The sequence below is a fragment of the Cinclus cinclus genome, chromosome 4 (genome assembly GCF_963662255.1).
Source record: "Cinclus cinclus chromosome 4, bCinCin1.1, whole genome shotgun sequence".
NCBI lineage: Eukaryota > Metazoa > Chordata > Aves > Passeriformes > Cinclidae > Cinclus > Cinclus cinclus.
In genome coordinates this window covers 60,103,313-60,117,164 of record NC_085049.1, presented here as the reverse complement: position 1 = coordinate 60,117,164, position 13,852 = coordinate 60,103,313, and the positions used below count along the sequence as shown (strand labels likewise).

Below are 13,852 nucleotides of genomic sequence, written 5' to 3'. Positions count from 1 at the left end.
ATGGAATATACTCTTTTTTCTGTCCTTGCACACTCCGTGGTACACAAGTACATCAGCAGAGATAACAGCTACAGCTTGGAAAATGAAGAACAAGTTACATCCTAAATGTTTCCAACAGGGGACACAATACAAATACTGGCTGTTACTGCGGCCTGGGCCTGTACTCTTCCTTGGCTCCACCTCACCTCGTCCTCTTGCTGCTGAGAACCATCAAAGTGACAGCAGCACCTGGGGAAGGATGGAGAGAACCAAGCAAGGGAGAGGAAACTTAGAATCAGAAACCTGCCACCACTTGCTCAGTCCATGGCTGCTGCATGAGGGTCAAACATACAGAGATGGGGATTTCTTTTCTTTCTTTGAAATTTGATCATTTGGGGGTAGAAGGAGACTTTTAAAATTCTTTACCCGCAGAGAACCTCTTTCGCAGTACTCAATCACCCCAAAGATCATGGTGTCTATCTTCACAGTGCCATAGAACTTGGTCAGGTTGTAATAATCAATCTGTAGGAGCTAGAGCAGAGACATTTAATCTGTTTTTAAAAGCAATCATTTTTACTACAGAAACATAGGACATGGATATTTGTGTGACATGGCTTTTTATCTCAGGTCCTGGTAAGATGTATGAGTTTCCCTTAAACCAGGGTGTACAAAGGCACCAAGTGAAATACTTGAACACATTTGTTATTCCAGAGCCATCTGGATTAGGGAGATAAGAGTGGTTGCTGTTAGATACTGCAAGTTAATTCCAGAGCCCACTGTAGCATCTATTATTGCCTCTCTATCAAACCTCCCAGCTGACCAGAATAGCCAATTATGAGTGACAGAATGTTGTGAATCAGTCAGTAAATGAGCAAGTAATAAAAATTTAATGATGCTGCACAATATTATGAAGTTTGTCCATTTAAATAGACAACTGTAGTTTACTTTGAGATATTTTTAGAGTTTATTGAATTCACAATACAGCAGTGCTGTGTAAAAGGAAAACCATTCAAAAAAAAGATGCAATACTGCAGACAAATTAATCTCCCATGTTGAAAGAGTCTGTATGCAGAAGTCAGCAGGGAGTACCTTATATTTAAAGAGCTGCAATTGGCATTCAATAATAAGATTTAACTACAACATTCCGCTACTGATGAATTAGTATGATATGGGCCAAAAGAGTGCAGTGCCTTTTAGCATCAGCTATAAAAATTGATTTAGTAAGGCCATATGACAACACATGAATTACTTCATTCATCCTCATCTTGACTGGCACACAATCAAGACTCTGAAGTGGTGATGAGATCACATAACAAAGATAAAGTTCATCAAGCAGTATCCTTTGAGGAACTCATTACCTGTCCACCTCACAAACATGCACAAGCAAATGGCTGTTGGAGTTGACAGTGGAAAGCAATTACTTCACCCATAGACTCCATCCCACCCTGGTGTGTCCAGTTCCTATGTGCAACAGTTACCTTGTTCAGTTCTATTTTTTGCTTCTCTGAGAAATTACCATCACTGTTTTTGAGATCCTTTAGGATCACCACCTGAAGGAAAAATACCAGTGGGAAAAAAATCATAGGTTTAGTACAACAGCAATTCATCTTTCTTGTCCAAGAAATGTCCATAAAAATAAATACTTCAGAAGCACCTGCCTACTGCTTCACTGTTGGAGTTTCAGTTAATCCACTAATAAGTACTGGAGCTATATTTCCTTCAAAGGATTTAGATCTATCAGTTTTGAAGATTTTAACTCAACAAGAATATACCTCAGTCAGGCAGCCAGCTCTACTGAATGCACAAGAACAGCCATGTGAATGGCCTGTCCTCCATTAACCTATTCACCTCTTTAGTACCAAAATGTATCAGATTTCTGGTCCCTGTGTTTATGCTTCTGTGTACCTGGGCTAGAGTTTCGTGGAGTCCAATATTCAGTCTTCTGTCAGTAAACAAAATACAAAGCAGCTGATAGGGAACAAATGGCTTACTCCTTCCATAAGAACAAACCATTTTGCAAGGTCGGGGAGGTAGAATGACCTCCTCCCGAAAAATGTCCTCCTAAAGGTGAGGAAGGGAACATGGATACTGCAGTCAGGTTACCTTCTTGTCATACTTGCCCTGGCGCAGTCTCTGGGTGGTGTCACGTCTCTTATCTTCATCAATCTGAGAACAAAGAAGAAGAATTAACTTGCAATTATCACCTCCCCACTTGACAGGTCCAGAGAGATTAGTAACATCTGTGTGTGCCACACAAAGCAGCATAAGCCTCTCTCTCTAGGGAGGGTCACTACATGCTGCAGAAAGTGTGGGACATCCATGCCACTCCCAGGTTCTCCACCTGCTGTCTTCATGCTCTTGGGCATTACAGAGGCATAACAAAGCATTTGGAAATAATTTGTAACAGAGACTGCAAGTCAATAGTCAGCCCATTCCCCCATCACAAAATGAGTTTTACTGATGGGAACAGGTATATTCTATTAGGGAGCAATAGATTGGTAATAATCTCTATTTCTTCAATACAGCAAGTGTGGGTTTAAAAAAATTAAAAAAGGAAAAAGTTAATCAGTCCTACCAGAACCATAGGGTGCTGCAGTCAGAACACATCAAAACCCAGCACTTTAGGAGACAGAATCCAAGACCCAGTTTTGGGCACTGTGCTTCTCTTACCTTCAAACTAACATGACTTGTGTCACTGGTCTCCAGAGGCAAGATTTCCTCAGGTGGTATATGGGACCATTTCTTCCACCGGCGCTCATTATCTCTCCTGTACTTCCTGAAGAACAAGAGGAGTCTTTCGGAATATCCTCCCAGTGAACCGAAACCCGCAACAGGAGATTAGGACAGGGAAGCATCCAGTGTCAGGATGACACAAGGACGGTGTGACAGGTTGATGAGACTTGAGCACAAGCCCTGAGGCTCTCCTCCAGTTTTTCAACTTGAGGATTCTCTTTAATTCTCCTAGCTTTTGGAAAGCCTAACCACTCATTCATTCTGTAGCAGAACAGAACAGATTTAGCAGAACAACTGCTAGGCAATTGCCAGAGTCTCAGGGGTGGTCAGAAGAACTTAAAGCATAAAGGGCCATCTGGATTTTATATAATTTTCTCCTCCATGTTATTAAATGTAGTTGGAAGAGAGGTCCCACAAACAAATGCAAGCCAAAGGAAGTCCTGCCATCAACAGTGGATTGTAAGAACTGCTGTGAATACAATGTCAGGAGATGAAGTGTTGAGTGATGAGGCGTCTTTTTGTGGGTGTCCCTTGTATTCTGCACATTTTGTAAAAATGAGGCAAGGATCCTTGGAAATGGGAGAAAGAAACTGCTGTGCCCCCTGCAAAAGTTCAGAGCAAGCACTGTCTTAGAGAAAAGCTACAAGACAGCTAGTGCTCATCAAATTATCTCCTTACTTGTGCAAGTCCTTCCTCTACTAAAAAATACCCCAAAGGAATTGACAGGAGAGTTTGCAGGAGCATACTAACACACTGATGACTGCTGGCAAATGCTCCAAATGGCAGAACCCATACTATTGACTAATAACCCAAATATTCCCTTGTTCACTACATTTTAGCATATATTTGCATAAGAAAAGGAAGACCAACAATTACAGTAAGAACTGTTTTTCTCTGTTCTACTTTGTAAGGTGTGTATGCATGTCCCTAGCCTGCACTACAGTTCAAACTAGTATTGGCTGGTGGTTAAGAACATATCAAACTGAATTAAAATCTACTAGGTCTAATATTTAGTTATATGTTTTTCAGGACTTGGACTTTTTACTTTGCAGTCAGAACTTCAAAGGTAGCTGTGGAACAGTTCAAGTGTCCTACAAATTTAGGAGATAAAGAACTAATAATGAGGCATTTTGTTGATTTTCACAGGAATTTCTCTTCTTCTTTGCTTGTTAGGGGACAATCTTTGGTAGCAATTATATTTTGAGAAGTTTGTTATTATTTTGACAATAAAAGTGCAAGTTTTATACTAAAAAATTCTCAGAAATATCTTCTATATTTGATGCTTGGGAATATCCCAATGATATTTATACAATAACAATCGAATCATCTAAACAGAATCTTTATATTTTATGCATCAGCAAATATAGAAAAGTGTAGAATCTTTTACAAGTCCATACTTTTGTTTATTAATTTTCATTGGCATTGCAAACTTTACTCCCTGTTTATATGTTAGTGCTTAGATCTGACAATGATTAGCTCCTACGTATCTTGAGTACAATTGGATGTTTAAGAGTTGTGTATCTTTGATTTTTCCCTTGTTTTAGTTAGAAAAGCAGATTGGTCTACTCAGACTAAGAGAGCCTGAGTAGCATCTCTTTTTAACAAAATTTTCTTAGGATCTAATTTTCTTGCTTTTTCTGAAGTTCTCTTGTATGTAACAAATATATAGACTGAAAACAGGTGCTAAGGTAAGATAATTTTTTTAAAGATTAAAGAAAATCCTATACTTTGGAACTGTGGTGTGATTTCTTCCATCAAAAGGAGGCATCAGTGATTTCTATTTCTGCTCTTTCCATAATGATAAAGCTGAACTTGAAATGCTGCATGAAATTCCAAGCTGTTAGAAAAATGTTTATGCAGGGTGTTGGACTGAGTTGAAGGAATGGATCCATGCAATGAAAACACTAGAACTCCACGGTATTTTGACTCCTACAGTGTCTCAAGAGAAATACCACCTTCTAGATTAAACTTTTATGTCATCAGTACATTAAAGAAATCAAAGGAAATCCAAATAAAGCCACAGATGGGTAGTAAAGTGGAAAAAATCTGAAGACTGGTCTGTGACTTATATTTCTATGTATGTATAGGAATCAGAGCTTTTTAGCATATGCAAGAACACTGAGCCTTGCTGCGTCCTCTCCCTTGATTATTAACCTGTCATAACAACACCATGGATGCAAGCACTACTTGGCATATACCAGAGGTCACACTAGGGACAAGTGCATAGGTATGTAAGGTAAGTTAATGAATGGCTCTTCAAGGAGAGATCAAAGGTGTTGTCCTAGTGGGAAAATGTTCAAGGACAAACAAACAGGAAGCCAAAGGGTTCCTTCCTTCCTTGGTACCTTAGAATCAGCAAAGAGACGATCAGAACCAGAATCACAATTCCTGTGAGTGTAAAGACAGCAATAGTCAAGATGTGTGGGCCTGCAGAAAAGAAAAAATGAAAGATAAACAATTTCATGGAGGATGCTGAAAAGCAATATTGTTTTAGGAAATTACTCTCACACCCAGGTGCAAATCACAGTAGCTGACCAAGGATACTTTTTGGTCACATCCAAATTGAGAGGCTTTGGTAAAGTCCAGCACCGCCTTGGAATGACACTTCCCTCTTTCAATGTCAGACAAAGTATGACCCAGAGCAGTGCAGTCTTACATTCCCACCTGAGACATGGGTAATCTGTAGGGACACCCAGATAATGGTGCTACTGCATGGACTGTACTCTTCAGTAGGAAATTAATATGCTATAGAGAGAAATTAATCTGGTGGCAGCACAAAGTCAGTAAAGTGTCCTGGGAAGATGCCAGGAGTCTAACAGTTTGAAAATCATGTTGTTCAGGCATCTGAGGATTTAGACCCAAAAACCACAGAACACATAAGGCTTCTAACCCTGAGAAGGCAAACAGGATGAACAAGGCTGGGAACTGACTAAGGTTTCAATGTTGATTGTCTTACTGTGGAAAAGCAAACTGAGGCCTCTCTCATGTCTGTTCTTGGAGCTTGGGGGTACTGGGATGGAAAGCTGACAGCCACCAACTTCCTTTGAAGAATAACAGGCCATTATCACAGAGCTTCAGCTGGTGGTCACATGTCTAGAGTGTACCTACTTTACTGAGCAAATGTCTCAGGCAAAAAAGGCAGAGGAGAATCCAGTTTTGCAGATTGCCAAGTTATTAAGGACAGTAAAAGAGCTGAATTATTCTGCCTTACTGAGCTTAATATACTTCTGCCTGTGCCCAGAAACAGAAATGAAGGCACACAGAAAAAATGATCAAGTGTAAAAATTAGTAAATAAATAAAAATCAAATTTGCGCATACCAGCTGCCTTCAGGATCAAGCAGCAATTGAGGAGGGATTTTCAATATACCAGTTTTTGTACCTGTATCTGACACAGGATTCAGCTTATGAACCACTCTGGATTTTGGACCCAGATTTCTGCTTTGATTTTTCTTATTCTGGGTATCACACTTCCCTACCTCCTTCAGTATGTTCATCAGTCTTACTTTAGTATTAGTCTGATGCTCTCTGATGAACACCATCAGTACTACTGTTTTACTCCCTAAGTTAAGTCACCACTATAAAATAAGAGATAAATGAGAATGGGCAAAGACATTTTGCATAAAAATTATCTGAAACTTCAGGTTTGTGACTTGTGGCATGCAGCTTCAATAAACAGATAGTAGTTTCCCACTGAAGTGCTGTGGGACTGTAATTTGCCTTTCCTGAGGTTCTGCTACCACCTTCTGGCTCTTAGTTTTACAACAGGCAGAGGGAGAGCACACCACATATTAACTGGTCCTCTGGAACCAGAAACGTTTGCATACTGAAGAATGATCTTATCCATGTTTAGAATGAGGGTCAAAACTTTCCGAATAAGGGGAAAACATGGATGAACCCCGTTTTTTTCACGGAATAGTAGGAGAAAGATAGACAGCAGAACTGGGTCAGCTGTTACCAGTTATAGCTTAGGAAGGAGCAGGGCCCTCTGGTTGTCTGCACTGCTCACCTACCTGGAGGAAAAAATATACTCCAGGTTGGAAAGCTTTGACTGGCTTTAGCAAGGTACAGTGATTCCTTAAACTTTGACCATTCTCCTTTTTTGGGGGATATATTTATTTAGAATCACACTGAATGAAGGTTTTTTTTTTTTTCATTTGAAAACAAAATAATCAAGTGCCTTTGGGAGACAGTTCTACTTTAGTATGGCTTAGTCATGGTGTCAGGCTTCAGTTAAGCACTAGATGTTAAGCTACTGACATGTGTAGACATTGGCTTTCTGCATTTTTTTTCCCTCCTAGTTCAGCAGTTTCAAACAAGGACATGCTGAAGGGAATATTTGAAAGATACTTCAGATTCACTGACAACACAGCATGTTATGGGGCCCAAGGGATGGATGAGAATGGGACTGGAGCAACATCAAGAAGACAGAAAGTACAGAGCTCATGGAGCTGGTACAGGGAGACCCTGTGGCTGACGTGTGCAGTGTTGCTGTCTCTGCACAGATAGCACTCATGGTCATACCAAGGGAGACCAGAGATTTGACCAGAGATGAAAAACAAAAGCTCCACTGAATCCCTCTGCTCTTCCGAGAACTAACTCAAGTCTTATCAAAGCTGCTGTCTCCCTCCTCCTGGTAACTCCCGTGGGTCCCTGGCAGTCAACCACTACTCCTGCCTCTCTTAGGAGGGATAAAGCCTAATTTGAAGGCAACTGATTTACTTTACTGAGAAATAAAAATGTTTAAATCCATTTTACCATCTTACTGTGAATGGACTCTTAGTTAACAGACGTTTATGCTTTTCCTATTCCCTAATATAGGGAAGCAGTACAGCAAATTAATGGGAAGCCTTTAGCAGAGACTTTTAACAGCAGCATGTCAGGATTCTCACTGATGAAATGACTCAGGTGGACACTAATTTAATGTGCACTAACCCTTGCAGTTACTACCACTGCAATAATTTTTATTCTGCTTATCATACTCTCAGGCGTATGCCTTTCCATTGCCAATCTCCATGTGGCAGCAGTCTTAATCAGGGAAACAATCTCAGTCTGATCAGACTGACAAGGCTGTACTCTGCTATGCTGAACAACAAGGGGCTTTATCCATTCTATCCAGGAGTCATCAAAAACTCAAAAGAAAAGGAAGTAGTGATTTCTGAGACTTTAGATTTAGTTAGTTCGGGTGCAAATAGAGCTGTAACCTAGTTTCCCATGGTATTTCTTCAAAGAGTCAGCTCTTCTCAGACTCCTCCAGAGAAGCACCTGGAATCTATTCTGTGTCCTCTCCCCAGCTCCCTACAACAAGGATAAAGGATGAAGCAGAAGCCACCATGCTCTATCAGATACAGAAATGCAGAGTCAGATAACTCATCATAACCTTAATTCTGCTGCCTTTCCTGAACAGTCTTTCAAGCACCACTACCATCTTCTAGTGAAGATTATTTGTTCCAGGGTGACTTCTTCTGACATACCCCATGGCATTCCTCATAATCACTGCTACAATATCGAGTTTTCGAGAGACTTAGTATCAGCACCTAAACAGAAATTAAGGTTTTGAGCTGGACTGCAGGCAGAGAACATGGGGGAATGAAGCAGGAGAAGGAAAGATGCTGTTCTGCACCCAGCTCCTGGCATCACTGGCTAGGGGCAGAGTGAAGGTGGCATGCTGGATAACACAGCAGGTGGATCTCAGGACTGTGTGACTTGTCTTCAAAGAGGTAGCTGGTAGGTTTAATGGGTGTCTCACCAGTGCCTGGAGTATCGCTGGGCAGCTTGTGGTTCTTCCAAATGAAATCCGGACTGTTAGTCGCTTTGTAAGTCTCATTGCTTTGAGTGTTGAAATACAGAAGAGGTTTGAACTATGGATGGGAGGAGGGAAGAAATGCAGTCAGCAGCTGTGTTCTCCCTCCTTTTTCCCTTGCTTCAGACTACCCTTAATAAATGTCCTGCCCAAACTCAAATTAATTTTCCTGCTACAGTGGTGTATTTCTCAGTGTAGCCATATGTTTGGCTGCCATATTTTCTCATTCCTCCCCTCTCTCTGAAAATACATTTACCATTCCCACAAAATATCAGCTGCACTTCACTTACTGAATCACCAGATCATATCAATCCTGTTAGTCTTCAGCATACCTCACATGACCCCCTTCTGGCAGGAACAGAATGCCTTGGCACTCCACCACTCCTGCTGCAGTTATTTTAATCGTTCTTTTGCAATAGTACAGGGCATTTTGTTTCTCCCTTCATATATAAGGTCAAACAGTTGCACCCTGGACATACGTACATAATTTGCAGTTGGTGATGTGTACAGCACGGTCAGATTGCTATCAATGTCTCCAAATTCATCTAGAATCACAGGACCCACTACACCTGCAGAAACAAGGAATTAGTCAAAGGGCTTGCATTTTCAGAAACACAAATATGGGGCAGGAAGGATGGGATAAATAAAAGGATTTCCGATACTTAAGATATTTTTCTTCTTCATGTATGCTAGATACATATCAGCTCAGTGTGGTGCTAGTTCTCTTTTAATACCACATTACACTTTCTCTACAAAATCCAATCAAATGTGTTGAATTAACAGCACTGAAGAGGAATGTCTCCCTCTAGCTATAGGAAAATAAATTTGTCACATTTCTTCAGCCTACCAAGAATGTCAGAGTCACCTACCTAGAAGAGACCATTTTGTAAATGAAAAGCAAAACAGTCTGTTACCACCTGCAGTTTGAATCAATCATCAGTAAAGGAAATACAAGGATACTTTCATTCCCTTTATTCTTTTGAAAGTTCTAATAATAATGTTTTAACCATGTTCTTTTTGCTTTTAGCCTCCTCTTTCTGTACATCAGCAAATGTGCACATTGAGAAATTGCCTGTGTAGCACATTACAAGGATTTTAAGGTGGAACTTCCCAAATCCCTCAGTACAGCTTGAGTTTGCTCCCATGAAGCCAGTTGCCTCAACATGAGCACAACCTTAGCCAATATCCACCACTCCTGAAAGTTTCACCTTAATTTTCCCCTTTTTTTAAATAGAAGATTTTTTTTCATCAGCTTCAGATTGTCCTTTTGCTGCTCCTGATGATGACTTGTTTTATTTCTCCTAAGTTCAGTATCAACATTATTTTCATTCAGCAATTACCTTCTCCCTTTTCACCTCAAAAACTGATGCTTTTTCATGATCCACCTTCTTAATACCAAAATAATTATTGTATGAAATCCCCACTGTACCAGACTCCATCAGAAGAAAGAATGAAGGTGATTCAACACCTATCACATTTAGGATTTTGTTTTTTAACTAAATTGATAAATTATGATGAGCATTACAGAGCTCTATTTTGCATGAGTAAAAACATTTGTGCAATTTAACTTTCAAACGTAAACTGAATAGCTGAGTTCACTGATATTCAGAAAGGAATGCTGTCTCCAGGAGGAATTAGTAAACTATATTTTTCTAGGCACTGGATACCATGGTTAAAGCAAAGACAAGCCTGCAACCTTTCCTATCTTAGGAAAATCTGGGAAACTTCTACACATGTATTTGCTGAACATAGGAGGAGCACATACACAAAATTTCATTTTGGTTCAGATCTCTTATGTGAAGCAAGAACTGGGACTATACTACCAAAGAGATAATGTTTCCACTTCTTTGTGTAAGTTTTGCCTCTTTCTTTTCCTGATGATTGAATTCTATGATTTTAAGACCATGGTCTACCAAACAAAAGTCCACCAGTGCTAGACAACCTGTGAGAGGAACAAGAAAGTTGACTAAGAAGAGACAATCCACTGTCAGCTGGCCTACACCCACACTGCTAGCACCCAGGCCTACATGGCTTTGTAAACTAGAAAAGGTTGAAACTATTCCATTAAAGCTCAGTCAAGTGACTTCAGAGTCATTTTGAATATCAAAAACTGAAAATAACATCCTTGTAATAATCATAAAAAAGCAAAAAGTCTGAGAATAAAACTCATTGAAAGGCTTGGACTTGTTTAGTGTAGAAGGGACTTATCCTAAGAGTGTTTAAAATCAAATTTCTTTCCCCCCATCAGTTAAGTGAACCCTGCACAGGATGGTACTTTTTTTACCTTCAAAAGTGGTATTTCGGAATTCCTTGATTAAACTGAAAGATGACACTGGGCTCTGGGAGATGACAAATTTCTTGAGACTATGTCCAAACAGCAACACTGCATTAAAATAGCCAGCAAGAAAGTCATCTTCCATCTGGAACAAAAGAAAATAAAAGATGTCTATTTGAGAGTTCATGTTTCTGTCATAAAGCTGTAATAACTTTGATTGGCTCCATTTGGCAGAAACTCCAGCATGGAAGACCAGAATCTGCTGAACACTGATGGCCAATGCCACGAGTGTTCTCATTTCAAAAAAGAAAGGCAAACAAAATATATTTTTGTATGAAGACAGGAAGGTGCTGAAAACTTAAAAGAGGCCAATGTAAAGGTCTGGCATGCTGATCCTGGTACAAAAGATTCAAGAAATCCTACACTGTAGGTTCTTGACAGTTCTGCTTTGCTCAGTGTGTCCCAAAGACCCTGGCTTTGGATTAGAGTTTCTGTGCAGAGAATTCAGGGTGGTGCCAGCAAGTTTGGGCTTCCTGATGGCCACAGCTCAGAGGCAAGGAGCTGTGCCAGAATTTCCAGCAGCCTGTCATAGAACTGGCACACAAAAAGCACTAAGCCCAGGCTGGGGGATCTAGAAGCCAGAAGCTTCAGGCTGCCTACTGGAGAGATGGAGCTCAAAGCCACAAATCCAGGGAGGAACTCTACATGAAGGACCTGGTTCCTGGGCAGATGACAGGAGTATCAGTTTCACTAAACAAGTACAGCATTTTCATAGGTTCTGCTTTTCTAGAAAGTTTTTTTAAAAATTACTTCTTTCCTATGGAAAAAAAGGTTCCTGTTTTTGAAGCTTACCTGGAAAGCAACTGGAAAGAAACTGTAATTGTTGTTATCTCTTAGACATATCTGCATAAATTAGTCAACAATTATTAGTTCTGAACTTTCTATGCTCACATCTCAATTACACATATAGATCTTTCTTGAATGATGTCTCATAGCTACATTTAGGATTGTCAGTCACTCAGATGTGGAGTGGAAAAAGCACGTGCCTGTAAGCCTCCATCATGCCTCATGGATATGACACTTGCAGAACAAATGAAAAGTTTGAGCTGAACTTCACAAAGCAGGAATACGAAAGCCTGCAGATTTGCCTTATGATACTATATTTTGACATCACAGCATTCAGACAAAATGCCATCCTGCAATAATATAAGGATATATCAGCTTAGAAGCATGACAGGGGATGATTACAGCAGCATTTTTAGTTTTCATTTCCTCATACATGAACAGAAATGAACTAAATGCAATAATCAGATATAAAATAGTGCTCTCACCAGGATGTCCTCCATCTCTATGTAGTCTCTAATTACAGTATTGTAATTGTAGCTGTAATTAGCTGGTGGCAGAGTCAGGGCAAGTACATTGTGCATGTAATCAGCTGAGATGTTCTTCTTGAAGTACACGTTACTGCAAAGCAAAGCACAAGAACCCCATGAACACTGAACAACAGGGTCAGTGGTATCCATGATAGAATCACTCACCTGCTCCAAACAGCACTGTTATTTAACACGTTAAAACACAGTTCTAAAAACAAAATTTCATCATGCACACAACTCTTTCTAACATTCATTTCCCGATGCCAGCTTTTGTGCCTAAATATATTAAAAGGCAATATCAAGGAGATCTGCCAATCTGACACTCAAAGGTTGTTGTGAACTACTGTTATTATTGTAACTGTTTGTTTTCTTTCCTGTTTATTTCCTCTTTTGTTTTTCAAGCAGAGTTTATATTTATGAAAACTCAGTTTCTCCTTGGAATCCACAATACTGCAGTCATAGTTTCTTCACATTACTGTGCCTGTTTCTCTTCTGTTTTTCTACTGTGCCTGAGCTCTTCTGTGCTCCTTTTGCTTGTTCCTCTAATTTTGATATTTCCTGCTAGAATTGAGCACAGCAGGAGTTGCACTAAAAGCATTTAAGAGGAGGGAAGGAAACAATCACAGAGATGCAGAGAGCACATTATTGATTCATTTGTTTCATTCAGTGAGATAGGAAAATCAGAGGAAACTGTGTCAACTTGAAAACTCTTCTGAAACAAGCAGAAGATGTTGTAGCTTTCAGGTATCTTTGGTTTCATCACCCTGACAGGCCATCTGGAAGTGCTTCACAGACTGGCCACCACCAGATTCATAAGTTAAAGAAGAATTTAGCAATAGATATTAGTATCAACTGACAGTATCTGTCATTGTTATGGCTAGACTGATAGAAAGAAAATAATTGCATGAGCATTCTCATTATTCATGTTTGATTATCCTTTTATTTTGTCAGTCAGTACTGACTGTACATTACAGTCAGTACTGTATTAGAGACATTTTGGAGATCATTGTGTCTGCTCCATGGCCATCTGACTGGATTCTGACACTACAGCCCTATACCTGCCTTTCCCTTGAACTTCTGACTTTTACAATGCACTTTTCACCCTAAAGAATTCCAAAATGTTTCTCATCCAGGTTTGGACTGAACTAGCCAGTTGAAAAGGAAACCTAATTAGACTCCACCAGACTGGATAATCCTCCAGCATCCCACCTCTCTCGAGGGAAGCTTAAAGACTGTATTTGTGTCCTGCTTGCCAGACAGATCAGAGCTGAAGAAAATTTAAATCTATCACTTTTTCAGAGGCACTTCACTCCTGGAGAAGCATGAGACTTTGCCTACTCTCCCTCCAACAGCTTGAGTTTCTATCTAATATATCTGTCTGCATATTGTTTGGTTTTTTTTTAAGAATAATGTGACTTGAGATACTCAGCAAAATAAGGAGTCTGGAGAAAGTTTAAGAAGGGCAGCATATAAAACAGCCTGAGGCAGCTGGGTATATCAGGAGGATGCATATCACAGCAAAGAATCCCCTAAACACTCTCACCTACTGTAATGCAACAATTATACCTACAACACCAGTGTTAAAGCACTCACATACACAGTTCCCACTTTGCAACTGCAAAGAAACAGCAGTTGAGGCCAGTTGACTCAGAAAAAGCAAATGGGGATTCCTAGTGCCTGTATAAAATTGT

General features: G+C 39.9%; 1 protein-coding gene across 1 annotated transcript in view; it reads right to left on the bottom strand.

Moving 5' to 3' along the window:
* GUCY2C (guanylate cyclase 2C) overlaps positions 1-13,852 on the bottom strand; it is a 43,445-nt gene that overhangs the window by 20,352 nt on the left and 9,241 nt on the right. Inside the window, exons 7-15 of the mRNA XM_062491384.1 lie at positions 12,156-12,252; positions 10,798-10,933; positions 8,997-9,082; positions 8,460-8,571; positions 5,058-5,139; positions 2,650-2,755; positions 2,083-2,145; positions 1,458-1,529; positions 406-510 (exon numbers count right to left, since the gene is read on the bottom strand). Coding sequence (XP_062347368.1) covers positions 406-510; positions 1,458-1,529; positions 2,083-2,145; positions 2,650-2,755; positions 5,058-5,139; positions 8,460-8,571; positions 8,997-9,082; positions 10,798-10,933; positions 12,156-12,252 — 859 coding nt within the window. The remainder of the gene's footprint in view (positions 1-405; positions 511-1,457; positions 1,530-2,082; positions 2,146-2,649; positions 2,756-5,057; positions 5,140-8,459; positions 8,572-8,996; positions 9,083-10,797; positions 10,934-12,155; positions 12,253-13,852) is intronic.